The sequence below is a fragment of the Bombus terrestris genome, chromosome 13 (assembly GCF_910591885.1).
Source record: "Bombus terrestris chromosome 13, iyBomTerr1.2, whole genome shotgun sequence".
In the NCBI taxonomy this organism is placed as follows: domain Eukaryota; kingdom Metazoa; phylum Arthropoda; class Insecta; order Hymenoptera; family Apidae; genus Bombus; species Bombus terrestris.
This window is the reverse complement of record NC_063281.1, coordinates 9,510,331-9,537,990: the sequence shown is the minus strand read 5'-3', so window position 1 is coordinate 9,537,990 and position 27,660 is coordinate 9,510,331. Positions and strand designations below refer to the sequence as shown.

The 27,660-nt window shown below is 42.4% G+C and overlaps 2 protein-coding genes across 9 annotated transcripts in view; one reads left to right on the top strand and one right to left on the bottom strand.

Annotated features, from left to right (window-relative positions):
* Positions 1 to 25,855, top strand: part of LOC100647819 (calmodulin-binding transcription activator 2) — a 40,437-nt gene extending 14,582 nt beyond the window's left edge. For 2 of the 6 annotated variants that reach the window (XM_003400252.4, XM_048411380.1), the window contains 12 exons: positions 6,445 to 6,536; positions 13,970 to 14,158; positions 14,245 to 14,643; positions 14,940 to 15,695; positions 15,963 to 16,298; positions 16,368 to 16,615; positions 16,716 to 16,915; positions 17,127 to 17,234; positions 18,241 to 18,398; positions 18,557 to 19,053; positions 19,662 to 19,817; positions 20,661 to 25,855. In XM_003400252.4, coding sequence (XP_003400300.2) covers positions 6,445 to 6,536; positions 13,970 to 14,158; positions 14,245 to 14,643; positions 14,940 to 15,695; positions 15,963 to 16,298; positions 16,368 to 16,615; positions 16,716 to 16,915; positions 17,127 to 17,234; positions 18,241 to 18,398; positions 18,557 to 19,053; positions 19,662 to 19,817; positions 20,661 to 20,799 — 3,278 coding nt within the window. In that variant the 3' untranslated portion in view covers positions 20,800 to 25,855. Of the gene's footprint in view, positions 1 to 3,664; positions 5,352 to 6,444; positions 6,537 to 13,969; positions 14,159 to 14,244; positions 14,644 to 14,939; positions 15,696 to 15,962; positions 16,299 to 16,367; positions 16,616 to 16,715; positions 16,916 to 17,126; positions 17,235 to 18,240; positions 18,399 to 18,556; positions 19,054 to 19,661; positions 19,818 to 19,972; positions 19,998 to 20,660 lie in introns of those variants that run through there. The other 4 variants (XM_048411382.1, XM_012315698.3, XM_048411381.1 and 1 more) reach the window with 4 other exon arrangements.
* Positions 25,856 to 26,095: 240 nt separating this feature from the next.
* The window catches only part of LOC100643462 (RING finger protein nhl-1), a 57,162-nt gene continuing 55,597 nt past the window's right edge, over positions 26,096 to 27,660 (bottom strand). For all 3 annotated transcript variants that reach the window (XM_012315701.3, XM_012315703.3, XM_012315702.3), the window contains one exon: positions 26,096 to 27,277. In XM_012315701.3, the coding sequence (XP_012171091.1) occupies positions 26,846 to 27,277 (432 nt within the window). In that variant the 3' untranslated portion in view covers positions 26,096 to 26,845. The remainder of the gene's footprint in view (positions 27,278 to 27,660) is intronic.

Here is a 27,660-nt window from a genome sequence, read left to right as displayed (position 1 = left end):
GGGACGAAGGGGAGCCTGTAAGGCGAAGTGAAAAAGAGAAAGCATGGAATTGAAGGATGACCGAGGGAGAGGAACACAGTCGGTGAAAGAGAGGGGAAAGGGAGAGATAGTTGGACAGGAGCCTCTGCCAACGTTCTATTTAAAGCCGTGGGGGTAGCAGCAGCTAGCTGACTGGTAATTTACGAGCTTATACCAAAAAGTTGGACACCTTGGGGATGGCTCCGCACTTTGACACGTGACCTACTTTTATCGGGTTACGTAATTGATCGTCTCGCGCCTGCCCCGTTTGCGCTTGTGAAATCTACGAGACCGAACCCCCTTTCTCTTTCTTTTCTACCCTCTTTTCTAATTTCTTCCGTTGCTATTTTTTTTTTATTTTCCCCCGACTCTGCTCTCTTTTTCCGCGATTGTTACCTTGATCTTTCAACTTATTCCTTCGTTTCCATTTGTATTCTTGGTTGCTTCCTTCCGGGAAATCCAAACTTTTCCTTTTCTGCGATCTTCTTATTTCGCCCTGTTCTTTGATTGTTTTCAGGAACGTTTTTGCCTTCGTGCAACTTGCATCGAGATTTTTGTGGCCGATCGGTTGTATCGATTATGGAATGAAACGTGCCCTCGGTTGTATATTTTCTGAAATTGTTTTAATCGAATTTTGGTAATTTAGCGTTGGCGAAAAAACTCATAATAGGGGTGCATTATGCTTTTTAAATCAAATTACTTTTTCATTCTTTAAGGTCGTTACACACAGCGACGGGGGGATGAGCGGGCGACAGCTCTATTTATATCGCATTTAACACACGAGGAGACCTTTGGGTTATTAGCCCTTTCAGCTTTGCGTGCTGACCTAAATGACGTGCAATTTAAAATTCGTGCGATATATTGATCCTCGCAATGTTACCTCCATGCCGTGGATTTCTAACAGATTTAATTATTTTTATTTATTTTACTGAAAGCTATTAGGAAACTCGATGATTTATAACTGTTGTCCGTGTGCTCCCTCTCCGTGAAGAGCACCTTCTCTATCGGAATGTGAATGCAATTCTCAAAGCGGCGGTTATTCCACGTTCTTCTATAGCCAAAACGATAAATCTGTCGTAAACGAATACAGTTATGTGTAACGTTCCATTTCGATGGCTAGTCAGAAATTATGGAGCATACGAGTAAACTCGGCGCGATACCAAAAATTAGTTGGCGGTCCAGCTGTAGGAGACAATAGCGATCATCCCTGGCCATACGTTGGTCGCAAGCTCGGCAATCATGCACCTTATGCGTTCCACTTTTGGCCTCGTGCTTCTCTAAAAATAAGCCACGGTTTCTATTTCCTTTGATCTCCTGCTTTCCCATTATTCCTCGCTACGTGATACAGACACGTAGACACATAGGTCGAAAGTTCGAGCACGTGTAGATCCACGCCGGATTGTTTCATCGCGTGACGAAACATTCGGTAGTAGGTGGAAAGAAAGAAGAATGTGACGAAAGGGAGAACGTTTTCATCCCGTTAACAGAATGACATCGTTATCGAGGACGAAAAACGTAAGCCTGTGGATTTATCGTAAAATAATAAACACGTCTGTTTATAAGTCGACACCGCGAACAAAGGGGTTGGTCGAGGATGAAGCTGTCCACAGATATCGCAGAGTTATTTCATTTCGTTATGTCCCTCGTTACGAGATCCGCTCAATTACCAGTTTCTGGATAAATTACGAGCTTATGCGAGAAAATGTACGACTCCAGCGAGTTCCGAGTGCCAGCCGTCCGGTGCTCCACTGCACATGCTCCACACGTGTATCTGTGTAAACAGACCATACACGTTTCCAACAGCCTAATTCAGATCTAACGGGTTATAAACGTAAATTCACACGTACACAGTTTGGGGGCAGTTGTGCGCGTGAAAGTGCCGCTTAAATCCATATAAATTCGTGCCCATGAATCCATCCATTAATCAGATTCGCGATAGAGGGACTGGGGCCCGACGCCCGAGTGATTTCAAGCCTTCCCCGTCTGCTCTCTTCTGCTCTCTTTTCGCCCCTTCTTTCATTTTTTTTGTCTTTTTTCTCGCCGATATCTATAGGAAGCCCACTTGCAGGGGTCACTAGGAGATGGCAGCACTTCCATTAAAATTCGACGCGAACTTTCTGCGAGAATCCGATGTATGCTGTGTCATGCCCTGCTTATAGCTCTATATAGCCTAGCTTGCAAGTCTCTGCAAAGGTACGGCTGTCATTGTACGTGTGGAAAATACGTGTGTAGGCGCGAAGGCAGTCGGCTATAACCTACGACGAGTCGTAGGTTGTGAGTGGAATATGGTTTAGGGGGTTGGTAAAGGGGGACGAGGAGAGATTAGGGAGCTGCGTCTGTATGTGCCCAAACGGGCAAATCTGCTCAACATTTTTCTCCTCCCTTCTTTTTTTCCCTCTGCCGGGGGTTCGTTCTTTTACATTTCTCTTTTTTCATTTTCAACTGTTCTCGATTTGTTAACTGGTAACACGTTCGATTGGGAACCATACTTTTTTCTCTCTTTTTGCCTTCGCTTGGAAGTTCCTACGTCGAGCGCAAATATTGATGGCACCTCGAGGAAACTTCCCCATTGGCAGTGGGTAGAATGTCAGGTGTTCGATAAATGCTGAATCACTGCAATTTTGCATTTTTAAAGTCCTGCCCCTTCTGTCCTAGCCTATTTCTCGCAGACCACGCTGGAAACAGCGTGCACTATCCTCTTTTCTTTTTCTTTCTTTTTTTTTTATCCCTCCCTTTCCTTCTTTTCCCTCGCTTCTTGATTTCCACGGCGTAAAGCCGATTTATCGTCGAATTCGGGCGAAACGTTTCCTCGCTTGTCCTAGTTAAACTGGCTCGGCTAATTAAAAAGAAAAAAGGAAGGAAACGAGAGAAACAAAAAGACACGCAGGAAAATAGGAAAGTTGCTTCTCGCAGCCGCGAGTATCCGTCCATTCTTTTCTTTTTCACCCTATCCCGGGATAGCTTGCACCGCGAGCGGTTCTCGAGCGTTCCCGAGGCAAAAGCCAAAGCCGTGTAAATCCTACGAGGGAAAAAGCTTGCACGATCTGGAAAAGCACGAACGAAAAGGGAGTCGTTAAACGCTCATATAGGAATTATCCTGCATGGCGTTGTAAATGCCGCAGGAGGTTGGATAACAATCGATTATCATGGCTCGACACGGAGCAACACTCTGTGTTTCCAGCGTGCAGGATGATCCTGCGTCGAGAACAGTAGGAGTAGGTAGAGAAATGTACGCTTAGGCATTAATTTGCATTCTCGGTAATCCTTAATTTACAACTCCGCCGGAGTTTTCCAGAGGGTAGCATCGGCGAGTTCTCCGTGGAATTGGCTCGGTGTGCACCCACACCTTGCCGACCAGGAACACGTAGAAGAGGGCGGCTGTTCGGCGGTGGGGGTGACATAGTGGGGTGAAGTAAGTGGGGTAGTGGCAATGTGAGTAAAGTGGGGAGGTTGGATATTGAAGGTGCAGCTGAAGAGAGGTGGTTGAAGAGGGGTCGAGGTAGATAGAAGGAAAAGGGATTCGGTGAACAGGGGCTGTGGCTGGGGCTGGATAGTCGGACTGGTCTCGATGGTGGGGAATGAATGCTATGAAATGGCGGAATAGGAAAGGGGTAGGGGACAGTCGTGGAAGGACGAGAAGAGGGGCGATGGACGGAGGTCGAGAGTCGCGGGTTGGCTCACTCTGCGGCTCCCGCCGCTCGGGAGCAGACACGCGGGGCCAAAGACTAATTTGAACCTATTTTATTAACAAAACAAAAACATACATATTTGTAAATAACACTAAATAACACGAAATACACACGTCTCCTAAAAGTCTCTTTACCTACTCTAAAAAAGAAATTTCTTAGACCTCTGTAAAAACAAAAGAACAAACAAAGCGAACGCGGAACGCAAGCGACAAAGTAACTATTTCCAGCCCCTAAGCGAATCGTTACGAAGCCTATAACGCAAAAAAGAGAGAAAGGATAAAAGGAGAAGAAATAGGAGAGAGGACACGCGAGGATAAGCGAGGGAGTAAAGAAAGGGAGATAGAAGGAAGGCCTATTTTCTGAAGCTCTACCACTGGTGGTATCGGCAGGAGAAAGGCGCGCGTGCGAGAAAGATAGAAAGAGTGATAGAGAGGAAAGAAGGGCGGAAGGAAAGGAAGGAAGGAAGGAAGGAAGGAAGGACGAAAGGGAAGCAAGGAAGAGAAACGACGGAGGAAGCAAAGGATTGAACGCGGTAAAGGCGATCGTAAAACGCGTCAGCTGCGGGCGAATCTCTTTTTAAGTTCTCTCTGTACTGTGTGACCCTTACATTATTTTGTCCCTCCGATAGGGACAGGTTCAGTGTTGTAACTTAGGATATAAGAAGAATAAGAGCTCCTGGAACGCACAACAGAAAAAAGAAAGAGGAAGGAGAGTTGGAGAAAGAACGAGAACGAGACGAGTGTGTGTTTGATTTGAGAGGCGAGGACTCTAGCAGGAAGAAGGAAGCAAGGTCGAAGAGGTACAGAGAACTAACTAACTAGGAGATAGGGTGGACGAAAAAGGAGAGAAAGAAAAGAAGGTTTGTGAAAGAATTGTTCCGGGTTATTCGCGAGTATAGAATACAATGGGGCTCCAGGTTTTTATACTAGTACGAAGAAGTATTTAAAACAAACAGAGAAGGAGAGACAAAATTAAGAGTTATATTAGCAAAGAGAAGAAGGCGAAGATTCAAATCTTTATCGCGGTGTCATTTCCACGCGTTCGCCTCCACGTGTGTCGTCCATTAATCCGAGTACGTCGCGTCGAGTAAAGTCTGCGACGTTCGTTGTGAATAATATTGTCTCTCTGTGACTCTTGATTTCTTTTCGATCAGCGGGCTGAAATTAAATTGACTTTCGAACCGAGGATAGGGATTATTTGAAACGGACAACCTGGCTCGCGTACACGATTCTTTGGGGGATATGTCCTGCCGTTCTAAGGGGAATCACCACCCACGTGCACGAGCCTCACGTAGAGGACAACGTCAAGCGAGTCGTGTTTCCATCCTAGAACCCGGCAGCAAGCTCTCCTGACAAAAAGAGTGCCGCCGTAGCTTGTCACGATCTAGAATCGCGAACACCGACCATTGTCGAGTCGCCATATCAGCCGCACACTCGTCCAAATTCACGAGGAGCCTGGGGATGCCTGCGAGAGCACAAAAACGATCGCGCTACGCGTACGTTCAAGGACGATGACGATCGGCCACGATCGGTAAGATCCAAGAAGCGGTCGCTCTGACGAGCGCCACGGAAATGGCGGGCTACAATCATTCGAATCCACAGCGTGTCGTCTATCACGCGACCTACCCGACGCCTCTCGCACCAAGTGAGTCCTTACGTTTCTTTCGTACTACGAGGATTAGAAGGATATATTCCGATCGTCGCATATATACGTTACAACTAGACGACGAGGAGCTAAGAGCTTGATGCTGCGATTGCATTTTTATTTTAAATATTTCATTATCCTCGCGATACTTGAACGATACAATCCTAGACACTTTCATGGTGATGATTTCATTTTTTTTCTTCTTTTTCTGGCTTCCGCACTCGCTTTGAAATATTGTTGCTTTTTTCAATTTCCATATCGTTATGCTGGATGTTAGAAAAATGCAAAATACGCAGAAGGTATCGGCAATAAATTACCAGACACCCGGGGAACTACAGCTGCACTGCCGGTGGTATCAATAACATCGTAGGCAAACCTGTGGCGGTAGACCGAAATATTTCATCCAACGAACAGCCGTTTCCTTAATGTCTTGAAACGTCAATACGCGTAATTTATTAGAACAACTCGTAACGTCAAGCAGTTTGCGTTTAGCGAGGATACACCGAGTTCTCCGTGAGTTAGAAACTGTTTTATTCGTTTTCCAGGGACTGTGATGATATCGTTATATTTCACTTGTAATTTTTATCAACATAGTTCTAGATTGATAGCATCTAATGAAAACATACTGCGTTATTCAGAAAATTAGAAAAGGGGAAAACTCTCCTTGGCACACCGCATTTTGTTTTCTTTTCGAATAAATTATGCGTTTTAAATTCCCGGGGAGGTAATACTATGCACGTGAAAAGTGCATTACTTTTAAAATTATTGTTCTCTTGCTCTCACACACGGGTTAGCTTACGATCGATAACAGCTTCGATCCGTTGCATATAAACATGACTAATAATATGTTATGCAAACGTCTAAGCTTTCGTCGAAATAAATATGCGAGCACGAATTACGATAACTCGCGTGATACCGGGAATAATCAGATTAGTGAACACTCGAATGATAAAATTAATCGAAAACTTACGTACATTACCGAGACCATTAGATTATTGAATCTCTTTGAATTTTCACAACTATTTCACCCTCACCTAAAAATCTCGAATTATCGAGAACGCTTTTTCATCGTGTTCGTTGTCGTTCTGTTTAGATGGAGATCCGATAAAACTTCCGGAGAATTTGGAGACCTTGCCACGAGCTGAACATTTTCCAACTCAGAGGCACCGATGGAACACCAACGAGGTAAGTTGGTAAACGATTATTTTTAGCTTGAAATTCTATAAAACCACTCGATGCTTGAACTTTTTCGGGCGCCCATTAAGAACAAAGAAAAAGAAAAGACTAAACTATACGGCAAGCTATATACTAGCGGAGAAAATGCAACGAAGTACGCGAGCGAAAAAGAGGAGCGGGTTAAAAAAAAGATAATGTCTCGGTCGAATTCTAACAAAAGAGCGTACAGTTTCCTAGCAGCGCCAACTGGATATACATTTACACGGCATTTCAGTAGGCACAACTGGAAAGTAAATAGCGACGTCGCAACGCCGTTGGTGGCTCGTACGTAGCGTCGGTGGTTAGAGAGGATAGATGCTGTCCGTCCGTGTGCAAGCTCACATCAGTGTGCAGGAGTGCACATACCAACACGTGGAGCACCGTGCACTCGTAGGTGTACCGATGTAGTCCACTGCTACTCTGACCCCGGTCGGCCTCCGATCAATAGCTGGAGCCAGCTAGAGAGCTCAGCCGAGCCGAGTTGAGTTTTCAGTTCCGTCGAGTCGAACCGAATTGCGAGCCCGTGTTTGCCCCATTGCTATCCTTCATCGACGATAACTCTCCTTTCATTCGTTCCTCTCTTCGTCTATTTTTCATCCGATCTTTCGTTCTCGGTGTTTCCCCTCTTACTCCTCTTTTCTTTCAAGAATCCCCCTCCGAATAGGCAATAACAAAAGCAAAGGTAGCGACCATTCGATAAACTAACGTCGAATCTTCCCATTATGTTTGCTTCTTGATATTGCGGCTGAGATTCATCTCGTGGCCTAGGATTATGGAAAGTAAAAGTATCGATCACAAAGTTTGATTTGTTCGTCGAGAGGAATTTCGGCTTGTTTTGAAACGATCGAGGGGTCTGGTCGTTGAAGCGTGCAAGTTGCCTCTTCTTTCGCTTATCTATTGCGGTGTAATATGCATCGCTAATGAGGTCAACTCGAGCGCTGCATCATCTTTTTATATTACCTATCGTTTGAATTTTCACGTTGACGTAACTTTGACGTGAAATTATTAGTATCATAAATATGAACGAGTCGTGACGTTATAGGGTCTCTTGGAAATTCGAAGCGGGAACAAAGTATCGCTATTAATATTACGTCAATTCATTTCCCTCTCGATCTTTTTTCCGTCTTTCTCTTTTCTTTTTTTCACTTATCTAGGGAGAACCGCGGAATGGATGAAAGCCAAGCACATTAGCGATTCATGCTCTCGAAACTATTCATAGGATGAAGTTCTTAGGAAGTTAACGTAGCAACTTTTTGTAACACGAGAAAGTTTATACCATCTTGCATGCAGTCGAAATCCCTTACCGGGCGACACCCGCCGTGATCTTGTTTTCTCGCCTTGCTTCCTCCTCACCCATTTACCCTGGTTCCCGTGTTGCTTTCGTCCCTACTTCAACGCCATTTCTCTCTACCGCTCTGACAGCATACGTGAGTACGTCAGAGTGTTCATCATCATCGGACTTTGCATCCTCTTTCATTTTTCATGGCTGAGCATTGAGAATTTCACGAATAATATATACTGGAACGAGATAAATGGAGCGCGGTAAACTTGCAGTCTACTTTTGATTGCACGGCAACTCCGAGCAAAGATTAACTAACCAACGGGTCAACTAGTTGGAAATGGAAATTCAGTTTATTCGATTGACGTAGCAAAGAGCCCATTGTTCAGACCGTTGCTGGGGTTGAATTTTTATTGACCCGTTGCCAAATTCTAAGTTGTTATTGGAGACAGGTCGCAATCAAGTCTAAATTTCAAACGAGCATAAAAGTCGAGCTCTACGTTTTGTTCTGTACCGAAGCGAATCAATTTCGTTCTCGCTGCTAGAATTCTTCCGGCGAAACTTTCCCTATTAACTTTTTTAATAGCCCCGATTATACAGGACTGGAATTTATTGCCCAGAAAATAGAGAGACGTATGTAGCCTCAGGTTGCTTCATCGATTTTTTCCCTCCCAACAACATCGCCAGGCTTTACGTATTCTCGTTTTCCCTTCGCATCCAAATCGATGTCTGATAACTTCCCAAGATTTCTGTCGTGCTCATTCCACTCTTCCTATCGTTGCCTGATGAAATCCCATTTGTAACGGAGCATAGAACGCGGTGAATATATTCCGGCAAGCAGAATTATAGTAATAATTTTTAACACATACCTATATAGCAGAGAAGTAACATCGTTTGTTTTGCACTTCTGCCATCGGTAATGAGATTTAATGACGTTGATTTATTAACTGGTAACCGACCACAAAGAGTAATAAGTATTTGAAATCTGGAACACGAAATAATACGTGGATCTCTTACGTTTATCCGTGAATTAGAACGTCACTGATTGTTCTACTTACGTGATTTATAATATCGTACGTGATATTACTGAGAGTATGATAAAAAATTGACTGCTCTTTCGTTTATTCGAGATTCGCGTTATCCTATATCTAATGACTTGCAAAAGTATTTCAATACTTATGGAAATATCTTATGCGTTATACACTAACATTCTGAGATTTTATTACATTATTTAGATTAGATTACCGTGATGACACACTGTGATTGTCACGATTGAACTGCTGATATTCGTGCATTTATCAGAAGAATAAATAAGCAAAAATATATATACAAAATATCAGAAGTAAATATAGTAGAAGTACATATTATTAAATTTAGGAAACAAAGCGTTTTCTCATTCAAGGCTTGTTTATCTGTCTTATCTGTATTTGCATAAACATCTGCAATCCAATAACATAGCAAGTGTTATACTTTAGCAAAACTGTATATACGATAGAGCTGCGCCCAACTTTTTAACTGTGATTTTTTTCTTTTTCAATGAAATCCGTTTTTGTAACATTCCGGATTACAGTTGGATTTTTCAGTTTACGTTGGTGCCGGTGCCTTCGTTAGTTTTCTGCGATAACATTTCGTTTAATTGATGAGCATACGGAACCGCACGGACTATCTGTAAGCGGAAATCGATCCGAAAACAATGTTTCTGTTTGCTTATTGATTTCCGATTGCAGCAGAGTATAAATGCATTGAATAGCTACAGTTTACCTGGCTACACAATGACAGTCGGCGCAATTAAACGTTAGTTTGCACTGCCAGTAATGCAATTTCCGCTTCGACCGTTTTTCAGTAAATTGTATTTGGACGTAACACCGAAATTGATTTCGGCAAATACGACTATTATTATTGTGAAGTTAATATTTGCTTATTTCCGACTGCGTTCGTTTCAAACTTGCTGATTTTCAAGCTTTCGCCCGAAATCAAGAAAAATTAGTTACCAGCTTTTGATCATCGTTCGTCTGATTTCAAAAGAAAATACTCATTGCCTTTTATTTGGAGCGCTACAAAGTATCCAGGAAATTGACTAATTTTTCGAAGCAATCAGTGCATGTTTGCCTCATCAGTTGTAATTTTTCAGATGTATATGGCGGACAGAACAAAGTTTTAAAATCGATACACTGTGAAGTTTTTTTTTTAGTAACTATCGTATTAAACATTTTCTATGATACTGGTAATAGTCGTCCATTTTGTTATATATATTATATTTATTCATCGCACTTATCTGACATAAATCAATCTTTTTTTAAAATTCCAATATTTCTCTATCTTTATTTTATAAACTTCCTTCGGTCCACCACTGTATTTCGATTTAGACCACCGTGGGAACCGAATTCCGAATCGAATGATTTCGCGGTTTCGAGAGAATGTAATTTCGGAGAATGCAGTATTTACGTTTATTGAAATTGTATGTCCGCTGTGAAGCTTCTAGATTTAGTAATAATAGCATTTTATCATCGTTTTCTCGCACATTTTGCAAAAATTTCACTCACATAATTTGTCAAAGAGGAGATCGAGCACTGAGAGACTCGAGTTGCATGGAAAATAAGCGAGCTTCATTGGGCCGACGTCACCAGTCATTAAAGCGTCTCCACCCTGTTAGGAAACTCTCAAGTATGTTTCGATATTGTTGACGAGAGTTTTCGGCTTGACGTTGACGTTCTTACGTCGCGTGCTCTTGTCGCTTCTTCCCGTCTGCGTCTGAACAAATACCGACTTATACTACTGACAGAGACTTCGAACTTGCAAGCCATTCTCAAGTGACGTTTATTTTATCATAGACTGCCTCGTAAATACAAAGCTGTTCTGAAACATTTATATACTCGTGACAAAAATTGTTATCGACGAACAGCGTGAAACTACTGTCTGTCGATAACTGTCACAAACTACTCGTACGTCACTCGGTTTACGAAACACAAGCTTTTCGTTCATCTTCAGTTATTTTCACTGTTTGTCTTTTCTCTATCTATTGATTATCAATTACCGCCGAAATGTCTCTGGCACGTATTTGTAAGTGGGAAGCATTGGAACGACGTAACACCTTTGTTTAGGGTGTCGGAAGGAGGGTCGATTTATCGGTCCTTTTGCATTCGTAAATCAAGGAGAATACATCCTTTCCGGTAACACGCGGGACAGAAGGTGTCTCGTTTACGTATCCGCTAAACCGAATACAGGAATCTATGGGCTCTTTTATCGTATCTTGAGAGATCTATACGGTCTTTGTTCAAAGAGTACGTATTTCGACCGACCTTCTTAGATTAATTTGTTACTTGGATTCGTTGCGACACAAAGTTAGCACGTATGTGTATGTGACCTACCAGAAGTGTGTCCTTAAAAAATAAATTAAAAGAATTAAGAACGAAAGAAAAGCTTGATTTACACGAACTTGAATATTAACTACGCAATTAGATGTAGTATCACGGTAAAAATTTTGTGAGTCTGACTGGCGTTGCATGGAAGCCGACCTTGCACGCAACATAACGATATGCACTGTCAGACGCCGTCTTTCAAGTTAAACTATTCTCCACGTTGCCTGACCCATTTCACGTCTGGCACGTTGCAAAATATGGCAACGCATAGAAAATCAATTTACGTAGCTGCCTCGCGTGAAGAAGATTTCGTAGCTGATCCCCGACTGATAAAATAAGATATTAGGTAGGTTATTAATATGTAAGAGGAATGTAATAATTCCACTAGTTTCTTACGTAACCGTTATCGCAAAATAGAAAGCGATTTCGATTCTATTCGAATGAAAAACGAGCATCGATTATACGATTCATCCATCTTGAGTCCCTCTCTTGACCTTTTCTACCATTGATCAGTGGGCTCGTAATTATAGCTAAAGGGATTGGAGAACGTGTTGGCGAAATTCACGGCGAAAATCGCCTTTGGAAGTTCTAGTTTCTGTACGGGTGACCGCGCAATGTATCCCCGACAGAATGCAAATGATCAATTAACCAGTTGTAAATCAATGCAACATAGTGGGCAAGCTTTATCTAGCTTCGCTGTCGGCGCTTGGCTGGCCTAATGGTTGGCTGTCGGGTGTACGCCGGGCTCTTATTCCGTTTTCCCCTCTCCAGCCACTCCAGTTACCCGTTCCGCTCATTCTCATCCATCCCTCGTTAAGAATATTTATATCCAGGCCACGTTCGCTGGAGAACCTTTGGAAAGTCGAAGGCCCACCCATGGGAACGGTGCAAAGATATTAAGCACTCTGAACCATACTTTGCTCCTCTCTCCTTTTTTCCTCCTTCCTTTCTCTTCTTTTTATTCAGCAATTACCTTTTTCCCAGCGAGACGAATGTTCCTCGGTAATTATTACGTCTACTTTTTTTTTTCGTATTATGCATTTTCAGGGCGACGGTTCCACGCTAATTTTATTACGTAACTGGACGCAACGTTAACGAGCGGCTCTGTCTCTACGCGTCCAATAGGATCGCGTCCTTCGGATGGAACCGCGCCACAACCGAGTGCAATCTTGACATACCTCATTTGAAATGTACGATTTGTGGTTTGAGCTTGCCAACCGAGCAACCCCAATCAGGAACCATCTATCGGTATAAAGTGTACGCGAAATTCCTCGATCATTGCGGTCGTGTAGCTTCAATTATCTCACGGTATCCGTGCTATTCCGAGCGCTACGTCGAAGACATTTGCAGAATCTCACGGAGAGATCCCTCAGCCGTTACGAATTATCACGTTGAATTGATCGCGGGCGAAACGCTTTTCGAACGATAATGACACGCGAAGCGCTGGCTGAACTTTATATCAACACCGTGAATTTTATTGCCAGCCACCTTTCTACGGTTTGAGCGAATCAGTTGCAGTTTGGCGTTCGATTTGCATTACGCCACGTGAGATCGCGTGCCGCACACTTTCTGCCCCCTGCTGCTTATTTCACCTACGAGTGTTCAATTTTTTACTCGAAGAGGCTGCCTTCCTCCCACTCTATCCTCAGCCAGTGGATATTTAAAAAAAATTTATAAGACCGAATTCTTTCTAATTTCTTACGTACCCCATTTTTTCTCCCTTGTACACGACTCGTAACGTTAGCCTTCTACCTTGCATTGCATGTCAACTTGAGGCCACGTACGGTGCGGAAAACGACGTGTCACGATTAAGCAGGCAAAATCTGTTCGCCGGTAATTAGATTTTTTCTCTATCGTGCAAGCACTCGAGTTCCTTTTCTCTATTATCATGCGTTCCGTTTCAAAAGTTGTACTAGTTGGTTCTTTGCGCGGAAAATCAATAAAGAACCGTATAATATCCGAGTTGCTATTATTAGTAGTAGGTAAACATGAAGGAAATAAACACGCGCATTACTTTTCATATCTATGAATGTAACTAGGCTAGAAAACGCTCTGCACGGAACGTTGAAGAATTTTTTATATTGGCCAGGAAGAGAGATTTATGGGATAAAGAGTTATCTCTAGCTACGATTTCTTATAGTGACATTTGGTATTTAAAGCAGCACCTTGTATACCCTATATCATTCACACTCGATCTGTGTTATATGTAATTATTTTTATATTCAAAATGAATTTTATTCATCAAAGAAGGAACATTTGAGATCTTAACAGCTAAATTCTATCGTCAGAATTAACAAGAGTTGGGGGAATTAGCCGACGAATATATCTCTGGTATCTGAATTGATTTATTGCTCGACCTGTTCAGATTAACGAGGTCTTGGTATATTTTCTTGTATAATTTTCAAGATCTAGATTTCATTCGAAAGATTTCTACCACTAGTCGCGAAATATCCGTCTCGTTTCGCGACGTTCGTATCTTCACGAAGATGAGAATCGAAGGAAGATGGAAAGATGTATCAGCACGATTTGAAAAGTAAGCGAAAACCTTGGACGGAGCAGATGTCAGCGAAACTGACTGAGAAGTGTCTATGTGCTCTTTCGAATTCGCATATCCTACTTCAATCGAGATTGTCTTATCCTCGTCATCTGGAGGAGTTTGCAGTTGCATTGTCATAACGTGTCGTGCATACAGTACCAGTTTATGACACAAATAAAACGATGTACGAGGACTTGCATAGATTGAAATGCTTTGGTTTTGTTATCAGGAAATTGCTGCCATCTTGATCAGTTTCCAAAGACACGCGGAATGGCAAAGTCGGGAGGTAAAGGTACGACCTCGAAGTGGTTCGATGTTACTGTATTCGAGAAAGAAAGTCCGTTACCGACGGGACGGTTATTGCTGGAAGAAACGGAAAGATGGTAAAACTACACGAGAGGATCACATGAAACTGAAGGTAGTTTTTTCGTTTATGGATGAAAATCGACGCGCATCAGAATCGAGTTTGAAAAAGTGAGATTTGCTTGTTGGATGAAATCTTAGGTACAGGGAGTCGAGTGCATCTATGGCTGTTATGTGCACTCGGCGATCCTCCCGACGTTTCATCGGCGATGTTATTGGCTACTACAGAATCCAGACGTCGTCCTCGTTCACTACTTAAACGTTCCTTACCCGGACGGTGATGCAAAGCTCGCGGCGCTGCCACCGTGTCTCGCACTGCCGCCAGACAAGAAGGAGTGGACGCGAGACGAGCTGGCTTCCCAGCTTCGACCCATGTTCCTCGGTGGAGATGACGATCCTAATAATCCCCATCTTACACAACACTCGAATCATCCCGTCGACATGATAGTTTCTCAATTATTGGACAGACAGAGAGCATCTTCCACTTCTTCTACCACTAGCACTCAGCTTGCACCTAGGAGACTAACACCGGACAATCAGGTACGTGTTCGGTGGATCTGAGTGCTGTGCTGAGATGAGATGACGATTTTTTAGAGCGACGATAGAAAAATTAGACTCTGGATATTTATGCAAATTCATACGTTATGTACGTCTTCGTACCTTTAAATGTCTCATAATGGCATAAAAATCTACAGTCTAGCGATTACAATGATAGGTATACGTATATTGATCGACAATACCATATCTACAATTCAGGTTCTCATTTTCTACATTCTCGTTTTTGTACTGTTTTTGTTCGATACTTGTTCGTATTTAATATTCGTCTTAATAATCAGGTTTCTTCGACTACCGGAGGTCAGCAATCGTCAACAACAGCCTCACCGGCTCCTCGCGTATACTCAAGACATTCCCACACGGCTCAAAGCCAACAACCGGCTCCTCTAGTTTTAAGTTTGCAACAAATCCAAGGTGGTGGCGGTCTTCTAATTCTCAACAGCCAACCGTATCACCATCAACAACAACAACAACAGCAGCAGCAGCAACAACAACAACAACAGCAGCAGCAGCAACAACAGCAGCAGCAGCAACAGCAACAACAGCAAAGTCAACAAGTGGAGATGCAACAGGTTACGGAGCAACAAATTGTACAACAGACGAGCGTGGACAGAGAACAACAGACCCAACAGGAAATAGACGCCCAAGAAAGTATGGATCGTTCTGCGGTACAATCGTTGCCAATCGGTGGCACAGGTCCCGAGGTCACCGACTTCGCCGAGACCTTGGACCTCAGTCAAGAGGATATTCAGCGAACGTTGTCCGCCAACATGGTTCCACCGTCTCCGTCGCCTTCTCCGGCAGACAACAGCATGATCAATCCAATGGATTTCATCGATTCATCGGACGATGTTCTAGTTAATTTAGACGCGTTTGACGTATTCGGTGACCTACCCGAGCTTCACGATTTCGAAGCTGAACAGACTAAGGCTGAAGAAAGAGGCGGATCTGATAATGACGTGGGATGTCATCCTGGAACAACCGTCCATATTGCAGAGTATAGTCCGGAGTGGAGTTACACCGAGGGTGGTGTGAAGGTGAGTTTCATGTATTTGATATTAATTCAACCTTAGTCCGACGCATATTGGTTCTTTCTTCGAATGCAGTTGTGTATAATTTGATTGAAAGTCACGAAAGTCACTCGATTAGAATATGTCTCTTTTCAGTTGAAAGGTAAAATTCCAATGTATGCTGGAAGAATTTTCGAAGGTTAATACAAATGGAAGATAATGCAACGTAGATGCATAAGCTGAAGCTTAGAAGTTAATCAAGAAAAAGCAGCGAAAATTTACTTACTGTTTTAGGTATTGGTCGCTGGTCCGTGGACTGGTGGGAGTAATTCTCAATCTTATTCGGTGTTATTCGATGCGGAGCCGGTTGAAGCGTGTTTGGTACAACCAGGAGTGTTGCGGTGTCGTTGCCCAGCCCATGCTCCGGGAATAGCATCTCTTCAAGTGGCGTGTGACGGCTTCGTTGTTTCCGATAGCGTTGCTTTCGAGTATCGTCGGGCACCGACATCCGAGCCTAGTCCGGAACGAGCTCTTCTGGATCGTTTGGCGGATGTGGAGTCCCGTTTGCAAGGACCTGGTCCTCCATCTCCCGCAGCTCATCTAGAAGAGCGGCTGGTGGCATATTGTCAAGTCAGTACTTTGTTTAGCTAGCACCTCCAACATCCTTGACCCTTTAAATGGAGATCATCTATATCTCAGGATGCTGTTGTCCGTCCGTGGCGAGCCGGAGCGGAACCATTACAATCCGGCGGCCCTACTCTTCTACATTTGGCCGCTGGGTTGGGCTACTCCAGGTTAGCCTGCGCTCTCCTTCACTGGAGAGCGGAAAATCCTAGTAGCGTATTAGATGCCGAAGTTGATGCCCTGAGGCAGGATAGCGCCGGTCTCACACCGCTTGCTTGGGCTTGTGCAGCGGGGCACGCGGATACAGCCCGGATCCTCTATAGGTACATATACTTTTTTCTTGAAATCGGCATTAATATCGAGTGTCACGAAATATTTCATTTCGTTTGAGTTCGTGTTGCGAATATCTGTCTATTTACACAGATGGAACGCAATGGCACTTCGCGTGAGGGATTGTCAGAACAGAACCGCGACCGAGTTAGCGGCGGAGAACGGTCACACGGCGATTGCAGAAGAATTGAATCGACTCGAAGCGAGAAGACAAGACGAGAGGCTTTTCTTGCGACCCGCCAGCCCTAGTCCTAGGAGGCCATCTCAAGACAGCGGTCTCGATCTTGCGTTGTGTTAGTCTCGTTTGCTATTATACTGCCCTCTTCCGTATATACACGCACATACATTCACGTCCAACACGTAAATCACAGTTCCTTTTCCTATAAAGACCCGCGCCATATAAAATATCTCTGCCCCGTAAGATTTAGAGTACAAGGTCGTAATTCATGCGAGCGTAAAATTAATCAGGAAACGTAGCATTAAGGGGTTTATCGAAAAACACAGGTGGCTCGCCGCTGCTGGACAACATGGAATTGTTGCAAGAGGATGACTCGTCATTAGCCCTCAGCGAGCAGGGAATGGAAAGCGCTCCGACCCCTCAGGAGACTGTAGGTCCGTACCTTCCTCGTTTCCCCTTCTATTTGTCTGTCTGTCTGCCTGTCTATCTGTAACTATATATCATACATATATATACATATATATTTGTAACTCTGTCTGTTTCTAATACTACACTTATAGATTCATCGGCCTAGATAAACAAGTACTGCGCGGGCTGTGATCCGTAGTATTCCTAGCTAAAACTGCGTTCCCTTACTCTCTTTCTCTCTCTATCTCTATTTCTCACACATTACATTACACACACGTACACACACAGTGTTCTGTTTTTTTTCTGTCTCTCTGTCTATGCGTACGAGACGACCGGATAATGGTCCAGGCTCGCTGTCCTCTAACTCCTCTGAACTCTTGCAGCTTAAAGCAGTATTGGTGTTGCTTGGCCTTCGTAACTGCTGGTGTTGGATGATTGCTGTGTAACGTCTAAAACTTTCTTAGCCGTCTATTATCGGCTGCCGACCAATTCTCCGAGAGATAGACAGTCCTCGTCTCTGGGCTATGTCGACAAGTTTTAAAACGGATATCCGTGACAAAAATACTAATAATAAAAATAATAATAATCAATCAATAAAACATTGGAACCTACGAGACAATTTACACGAGAACACGTGATTTGCACAGCTGAGCTAAATCCGGAAAACACACATTGTCAAAATACCACGGGTTACGTCAGATCACCCGTAGAACGGAACATTCAACAAGCTGAGAAAAACGTCTACGCTCGCCATCTGATTTGCCTGTTTGAAGACGTTCGATTCGTGTCATGTAGAGATCTCCACTGCATATATATATATATAAAAACGAAATAATCCGCAATATTTGGTGTTACACGTTTTATTAACGTCCGATTTGGTTCATCGTAAAAATACGTTCACGGCTTTAAAATAAAAAAACGAACAGATAAAAAAAAGCGAACAAAAAATCCTCGATGTTGTGATCAATGTGATTTCGGCGGTCCTGTAATACGTTTTTCGAGTTTGGCTAGGGTGGTGATTCCTTTTTATAGGGGAAGAAGACGCGAGGGTGCTGACATTGGCTGAGCAAATTATAGCTGCGCTACCGGAAAGGATCAAGAGAGCGGAAGGTGATTCTCCGTCTTCTTCCTCACCACCTCCCCCGGCACCGCCCTTGTCATCTCTAGAAGATGCTCTGATGGAGCAAATGGTAAGCATTCAGTATATCTTAGTCCTATATCTATGCACTATTCTTCTCTTTGAAATTATATCAGAAATCCTTTAAGCAACACGTTACCTACCGTACTCTTAAAATAAAATTCTTCGTAGAATGAGATTCATATCGCATGGTGGTGGTAATTCTTATAGCCGCTCGATTCTGGAGAATTGTTCGACTCGTATCGTGAGTGCAGTGGAGGAGCGGCATCAGTTTCGGATGCTGACGCAGATGCTAGTCCCTCGAGTCCATCAAGCAGCTGTCTCACACCGGACTCGCCATCTCCACCACCTACGACGGCCGACTTCTGCGAATTCTTACAGCTGCAGTTGCAGCTTGACGGAAATAACGGTCATAACGGCCAGTACTATTCGACCGGTGGAGATCGGAAGTTCGGTAGCGTGATGGGCTCTGGAATTTGCGGAACAGTGACAGGTGGAAATAACGGAAACGGTGACGGGAACGAAGCGGATCTGAGCAGACTTACTCTATCCGATCGAGAACAAAGAGAGCTTTATCACGCCGCTAGAATGATCCAGAAAGCCTACAGAAATTACAAGGGACGTCAAAGGCAGGAAGAAGCGGAGAGGCACGCTGCAGTACTCATCCAACAATATTATCGTCGACATAAACAGTACGCTTATTTTAGGTAATCTGTTTTTAGCTTAACACGTCGCGGCCGTATTATTTACTCTTCGTTTTATCCTCCCGATTTACCCGGACGAAAGGGTTTAACTTCCATCGTTATATAATACGGACACGAGGTTGAAAATAATAACAACGATTAAATGTACGAAATCTTGTCGCCACGAAACTTTTCACCGGCTCGTTCGAATAGTTAAATTCTCGTTGGTATTTCGCTGAGTTGAACGTTAGTTTTAATAAGCTGCAATTAATAAAATGGGAGGACAAGGCGTACCACCGCGGGGCCAATTTAACGATCCAGTTGAATCGGACGGATTTCACCAAAGTTCATTCCATCTACCTCTAAGGGGTGATACGGAGAGGGAGGTGAACTTTTAATTGGCATCGTAAATAATCCGAAAACTTTAGGAAGTTCCTTACCTCCGCTGCGGCGTCCTGAATACAAAATTAACCTGGCATTAAATTAATACGACTTTTGTTTGAGATGAAAGCTTACCCTCCTTGCGCTTCTTTCGCTCTTGTCCATTATGTATATACATACACGACGCATTCTCGAAGCGTGTCACTGCAAGTTCTTATTTCATGGGCGTCTACTTTTCTTCCTATTCGCAGACAAGCTACGAAGGCTGCTCTGGTGATACAAAGCAACTACAGGAATTATCGCTCACGTCCAGGCTCGGCTAGCTCCAGACAGCAAGCGGTTCATCAGCAGGCCGCTCATCAGGCTGCGAGGAAGATCCAGCAGTTCATGCGGCAGTCGAAGATCAAGTTAGTATCCGTCCGGTGCACATAATTGCATTTCCTGTTGCAACGATGTGCACGCATTATTAGTTATGTAGACTTCTTGTTAGCACACGAAAGGCTTATCGTACGAAAGACATCTAAAGTTCTAAAGTCTCCCTCTTCTGTGTGTACTAATGCAGCTTGTCGTGGGACGATTCACGACCGGTAAGTAACGAAAACAAGTAGGGCGATTGTCGCGCGGCAAACACTGCTCGTTTATCGCTCCTGTATCTCTTTAAAGGATACTCGCTCTTTCGCTTTCACCAGGACGATCAGTGCACCCTGTTTCACGACCCTCGAATAACGAACTATTGTTTCCGATACGAATTATCTTGGTTAGCTTCTGTGTTATTATACGGAATGCGACCGGTGCTTTGTGTTTTCTGTTTTATATGTCTTAATCGTGTTCTTAACGAAAGTAACCAGAGTCCATGCAACGGTCATCATAAACGGAGCTTCTCATAGAGACGAGAAGATATTCTCTTCAATTATCACTTTGCTCTTCTGTAGACTAGTTTATACAAAAAAAAAAGAACAGAAGAAGATAGAGAAAGAAAAGGAAAAGAGAGGGAATTGGAGTACTTTATTTAGGAAACTGTAATTATATCCTTTATGTCTGAGAAGAATGTTCCTTGAATCGTGATACAAAGTACTTCAATCGTTGCCAGCAAAGTGTTAATTGCGGTTCTACCGAGTTAGATGCGCTCGTTTGTTTCGTAGTTCACGTGTTCCTCAGAGTGCTTGATCATTCAGTGTCATGTATGCACATTCGCAGTAGGTTAGCTCGGTAAATTTGATCTACATGAACGAATGCATTTCTGGAATTAGGCTGCAGAACGCCAGGGCCGCCGCAAACGGGAACGGGAGGCCGCCAGCGGGCATTTTACGGGCGGTTGCTGTCCCCCAAAGCTCGCCCTCATCTAGCCCAGGGGCCAGCCTAGTAGCCGCCAACCAAGAGGTCACTTAATCGACTGTCGATCGAACAGCACACAGAACGGTGATGATACATCGGAAGCAAAGTAATAGAGCCTAGCCACTCGATAATGGTCGTCATGGGGTACGCTACGACGGAATAATCGTCGAGGTTCGCCAAGGTTCCAGGAATATAGTCCAAGAAGCCTTTGACGACCGATCACGACACGGACACGCTTTGCTCTCTACATCCTTGATTAATAACGTACCTGCCTTTTTGATCTAAACATCAATTTCCACCTTTCGCATCTTTGACCCACAGTTCAGCCGAAGGATCGTGACATCATCACCTGAATCCACTTTATTCATTTCTCGCTTCAGTTTATTCGACGCTGCCGTTTATGCCTATTTCCTGCATTTGTTTCTTCGGTCGACGTTGACGATAAGTGGTATCAGAGGTAGGTGGTCTATCATGGTCTCTCTAGCACGCGTACACGAGACGTCGTACACGTGCAAGGCGATTCAAGCATAATAGATAATGCATTAATTTATTTAAGATCTTATTAAGAATCGCATCGGTCGAAGCATGTTCGTAGAATTGCAATGTTGTCCTCCGCTTGAGGCATCGATTGTATCAAATACCTTTTACGACTGAGAATACGAAAGAGGCTATGTTTTTTGCTGAAACCTTTTTAAGAACAACTATACTTTGCATTGATTTTTGGCACACTGTATAGATAGTTTTCTTCATACCTTTTTTGTTATCCTTGCAAGTCTATGGCACCGTACATTGAACGAGCCGTTCTAGAGATTCATTATTTTCGCGTTGCGTGTCCGTCGAAGTGTTTCACGCGACAATAGTGTAATAGCTTATATACGTTGTTGTTCGTTTCCTTTTTTTTTTCTTCTTTTTTTTACTTACGTAAATGGTACAAGACTCGATATAGACAACGACGAGCAGAGAACAGTATTGATAAGAGACTCGTGGACACGTCGTTGAAGAAGAACTTTCATTTCTCCCTTCATTTCTTTCTTTTTGTACGATTTACATATTTGTGAAGTTTAATTTATGTTTTTACGTATTAATCTCAGAGTGAGAAAGCATATATGTATTAAGTATTTTACGCAGCGCGTTATTTTCAAGCACCAAAGTACGAATGACGTTCGATTTGCTTGTTCTTTTTTCTTCAATATTTAAGTATTTATCGTTAAAAAAGAAGGATGAAAAAGGCGATCGAGATCCGACGCGCAGGTTTTTTATCCGTTGCTGTCGTACATCGAACGCTATTTCTTTATTTGTTCCTCGCTGTAACGCAGCTTTACGCGAAATCGAATTTTTTGAATCAAAGTGACTCGAATCTCGCGACGTTTTTTTATATTTCCTTTTTCTTTTCTACCTTTTTTTTTTTTTTTTTAAATACGATCGAGCATGATGCGAATGTTTCATTGCCGTAATGACACGGTGCAATATCTGTTGTACGTGAACGTTCAGGAGATATTGGTACTGCATAATATTTGAATTAGGTGGCAGCGATGATCTCTTCCTTGCACGATACAATTTTTCTTTGTCGCTTTTAAACAAGAAAGGCAATACAATTCAGGTCGATGAACAAGAAGCATCTTATTTTCGGAAAAATCTGGTATATCTGAGACCTAGGAAGAGAGAGAAAGAGAGCATGGACGAGTGAGCGTGTGAATAAAAAAGGCTGCTAGAGAAAATTAAAGATAAGAGAACTAGAGAGAAAGAGAGAGCGAGAGAGAGAGAGAGAGAGAGAAAGAGAAAGAGAGAGAGAGAGTTTAAAGAAACAAGTAAAAAGTAAAAGTAACAAAAAAGAAAAAACATAAAAAAATCAAGAGCCCTTTCTCTATTTAAACGGAGGGGCACTTCATCCACGGGCTGTGCTTAAAGTCACAGTATAATCAACTTTGTAGAATTATATTAGGGTAAGATAGTCGATTACATTGTTACAAAACTACCTACCGTTTCTCTCTCCAGTAGGGGATTTTTTTAAAGGTTCTTTAGATAAAGAAAGAATAAAAATTAAAAAATAGAGGTAAATTAAGGCGTAGCGAGGCGGAATATATGCGCACGGGGGCACAGCCGTGGTACCCGCGTTCAAATTGATTTAAGAAGACAAAAATCTATTGTGATAAATTAATGGTGATCCAAGAAAGTATTTCCGCAGAAAATACTAAAGAAAAAAAAGTTACGCAAAAAATCGAACGTCTCAACGTCCATTGGGGACGCGAGTCGCCGAGACGCAAAAAAAAAAAAAAAATGATAGACAGACAGACAGACAAATCCAGTATGGTGGGTCGAGATTACGCCGTCAGATTTGTCGGGAGAATCTGTTGATAGATGGACCGATTGATCCTCGTCTTCGATTTATAAGAATAAAGAAAAAAAAAAGTAAAGAAATCCTGTGTTGATCCTCCGGTGTTTAAGACAAGCTATGAGGTTTTTGTAGCGAGGTAAAATAATTGTGCGGAGCGCGAATGGAAAAGAGAGAAGAAAAATGAATTATGATAAACTGTACACACGAGTCAATTCCAACGAGCATTTTCATGCCATTAAGCTTAAAGAATTATTAGTTGATAATGAAAACAAAAAAGAAAAAAAAAATAATGATGAGAGGGAAGGATGCGAATGGAAGAAGAGAAAGAAAGAGAATAACAAATTCTTACACTCTTTTAATCATTGTTAATTAATTAATTAATTAATTAATCACGATCCTATCGATACTTAAAATGAGACGAGTAAAATAATAATTATTATTATATACACAAAACTATTATTATATTCATATTTTTGCTTATTACATATTTAAGAAACTATTAAACGAGGGCTAGCGAGTATGTAGTACATTACAAGACAAACAAAAAAAAAAAGTCGATTAAAATGAAAAAAACGGGGGAGCGTGGCCGATGGCGAAAGAAAAGGAAATCTCACCTTAGGAATATTTTTAGTCTGTCGGGCTTGTACAACTTCGTGCGTGGCAATCAACTTTCGAATTTTACCATAAAAATTTCTGACTTTTTGAGAAAGCGAAAATAAGTAAAAAGAAAAAAAAGAAAGGAGAGGAATTAGAGCTCCGTGCACACACGCCGAAATAAACGGATTTTTTTCGAGAGTTTCCGAGACGGTGGCCCGATCTTCAAATAAGGCGGTTACGTCGCTTTTCCGACATTCGAGAACGAACGAACAAAAAGGGAAAAAAGACACAAAAAAAGATAAAAAGAAATAAAAAAGTATAAAATATTTGCACACAGTATTTTTCAGTCGCGATTAAGAAAAGTTCCCAGATGGAAAAGCCGGCGCCGCGGACGAAATATTTCAGAGTTCCCCATTATTACTCTAGAATCGCGTTAAATTACCACGTACACCAAGATTATATCGAGGTATGGAGAACAGCGGGATTAAAAAGAAAAAAATGAGAAAATGCTAAAAAATAATATTAATTAAAAGACATCGCTAGGGTAGGCGCTTCGAGGATACATAAACTTTAAAAGTCACTTAATAAAAATTATTCTCAAAATATAAAAGTTTAATAAGTAAACAAATTTTTAAATCTACGTAAGAAAGCCAAGAGTCAAAGACGACTAGATGATAGGAGCCGCATGGCCTAACTGCTGCCACTTTAATTAATTATATAAATAATTAATTATAACTTTATTACTACTTAATTAAACTCGATACAGATGAGAAAATATGTCATGCCACTTTTCAAACTAAACTTTCTAGATGCAGAGACGAATCAGTAGGTATAGAGGAACTATTAAAACAAAAAAAAAAAACCTTCTCCTTTGATTGGGAATGATTGATTCGCGCTATAGATTCGAATATTTCCAATTGTCCAGTCTCCAGAAAATCGCACGAGATATATACGCGTGTAAGATGCCTCGTTATAAACCAGCACGACCGAGAATCATCTATCGATTGGCGTTTTCAAATTACACAGGCACGTGATTATCCTCGAAGAGATAAAAAATTCATTTTCTTCACGAGTAAACAAGTTCTATCGGCGACACGCAACATTCTGAATCTATCAGGAAACAAAGGAATATACACGTTACGAGTAACATCACGAAGAAAAGATATTGTACAAAAAAAGTTTTGCGGAAAGATGTATGTCCACGCGTTTTTACGAGATGCGACACCTTCGATCTTGACGTCATGTTGGTGTATCACGGGTCATCCTGTAGGACGTTTGTATCACGATGTCGAAAAGGTCGAAACGATCGGATATCGGTGCCTAGCTCATGTTCTACTCACTGTTCCTTGATTAAGACGGTCACTTTGTACCTGCTTGCTGCCTGCCTGGCCCGTGCGTTACATAAACATATTTCTAGTCTTATCGAGGTATCAACCCTCTGTATTTTACTCGATAATAACGTCCAAGCATGTCGCGTACTTTCGTTGTGATAATCCGGCGGCGTGGCGTTGTTTCGACGTTCCGCGCCGTCTATGCGGTTTTTCTATACGGATATCGAGGAAGCGTAACGCCGATTAATTAATTTGTTAAATCCCATTCGATTTCGCGAAGAGCGACTATCCCGGAAGGTTGATGGTTTCGACAGCTGTTTCGACATCTACATCCAGCCGATGTTTACTCACGTTCGAAAATTCACGAAAGCTGATTTTCTTGGATACTTATCATTTGCCGTGGAACGATGGCAGTAAAGGTTTCTTGAACGAATATCGATCGTCGACACACGTGGTCAAACACGGTTTCAAGGGGATCTGTCTGATCGCGTGAATTTTGGAACGATGGCTGCAATAATTTAAACAAGTTCGTGCTACTTTTAGTGGAAACGAATAATGGTAAAGGCTCCATCTCTTGTAATATTTTTATTATCGCAAACGTAATATTACATTATTAAATTATATTAAATAAAGGATTACGCCACTGTTTATTATTTATTGACTAACGTTCAACTAATATTGTAAATAATAACGAAAATATTTTATCTATATTTCCGATCCGGGGGTGTTGGGCGGGGCAGCGTATTCCCTCTTGTCCGCCCTTATGGCGATCCTATGATCGCCGTTCGCCCGCCCCCTATTGTTACACCATTTCATCATTGCATTTAATAAATTATATATTTATTGACTCACTTACCTTTTGACTTACCCCCGCTTATTTGTCTATTCTAGCTCTAGGCATTCGTCCAAGACATAAGCTACCGAATCCTCTTAATTTCCACAGTTGGCTTTCTAAGATCGAGATTGTCAATGGATCGACAAAAGGTGAGACCGGTGACTTCTTTCTTTTGCATTTCTTTTCATGACATTTTTTAAATGGAAGTTTTTCAGCGAATAAAAAGTTTTTCACAGAATAAAACAAGACACGTCCTTTTTTCTCGTTTCTCTTTTATTACTTCCGCAACAATTTATTTGAAGCATACAAACGGTACAAACTGTATTGTTGTCACTTTGAGTATAAATTAAATTAAGTTACGCGGTTATGATGTGCGTACGAGGAAGATGGTAGAATGAGAGAAAGGGGGTAAGACGAGAGAGAAGAACAGACAAAATGATATTTTTTTTTCTCCTTTTCTTTTTTCATTCTTCAAGCTAAACTCCGTAAATTGGCCGACGTCCAAGAGTTTCATTTCGGTTCCATCGTCGATTCGTCTCGGCCACAGACGTATTCGCGTCGAAGCCATACATTAAAATGGAATACGAAATTTCCAACCCAATCGTTTCAATATATTATCTCTCGAAAGAAAGATCGAAGCTTCCATGGTCTCCGTGTCAAAGGGCTTCCCCGTAAGATGATTAGCTCAGCACAACACAGCTACATGTTAATTTCTAACGCAAGCAAGCAGTTAACGCGACGTCTCATTCATTCATTGTCGAAGCGCGCTTTTCGTTCTTTCCACGCGATATTCGTCGACCTTTGGAAACCCTTCTGATCAAAAGTATGGACCACAGTGTTGCTCGTCCTAATTATACGACCAAAAATCCAAAGTACCATGAAAAATACCGTTTAGAATACCGAATTTGTTTTCTTAAAACAGCCCTCCTTTGCGATCGTTCGACGTCCTTGGTCGACGAATCACAGAAGAAATAAGAGAGAACACAACGAAACGAAACGAAATCAGAACACTTGAACGCGGTGATTCTCGCGATCGCATACGACGATGTTACCGGTCGATGTGACAGCAACACCCTCTAGACCCTTGAATTCACCGTCACCGCTGCCCCATCCGCCGAAAGATTTGAGGAACGCCCCCTCTGGGCTGAATATTTGTATCCGGTTGTTACCGGAGTCGGCGACGACGATGTAGCCCTGATCGTCAACAGCGACACCCCTTGGGAACTTGAACTGACCTTCGTCGGAACCTTCGGATCCGAAGGAGGTCAGCACGTGGCCGTTCACGTCGAATATCTGGATACGATGATTGTTGCCGTCGCTGACGATCACGCGGTTCGTGTTGCTCACCGCGATATAGTGAGGATGTTCCAATTGGCCACGTCCGCTTCCGCACGAACCGAATTTGCCCACGAACGTACCGTCTGACTGAAATACCTGCGAAAACATATACTGTTACAGCGATTGTACGAATGATACAATTCAACATACAGACGCTTTCGTTACACAGAGATTATTTGCTTTATATTAGAAATTTGATTACAGTTTCTGGATTATTTTTTCCTACACGACACGCTACCACAAGATATCTTGCACACACCAATTAGCGGATAATCGACCTTTGTAAACAAACCTAAGAGGTTGGAGATCGCAAAGGGTATCAGTCGAGGGATTACGTGTTTAGTATTCTCGCTGTAAAATAACTCACGTTTCGTCCATTGTCGAACGCCGTGTGTCTCAAGTAAGCATCATTTTCCCTTCGTACTAATGCTTTTTTTAAATTTTTTTTTTTATAGAAGAACTGTGATCGTTCACCCGTA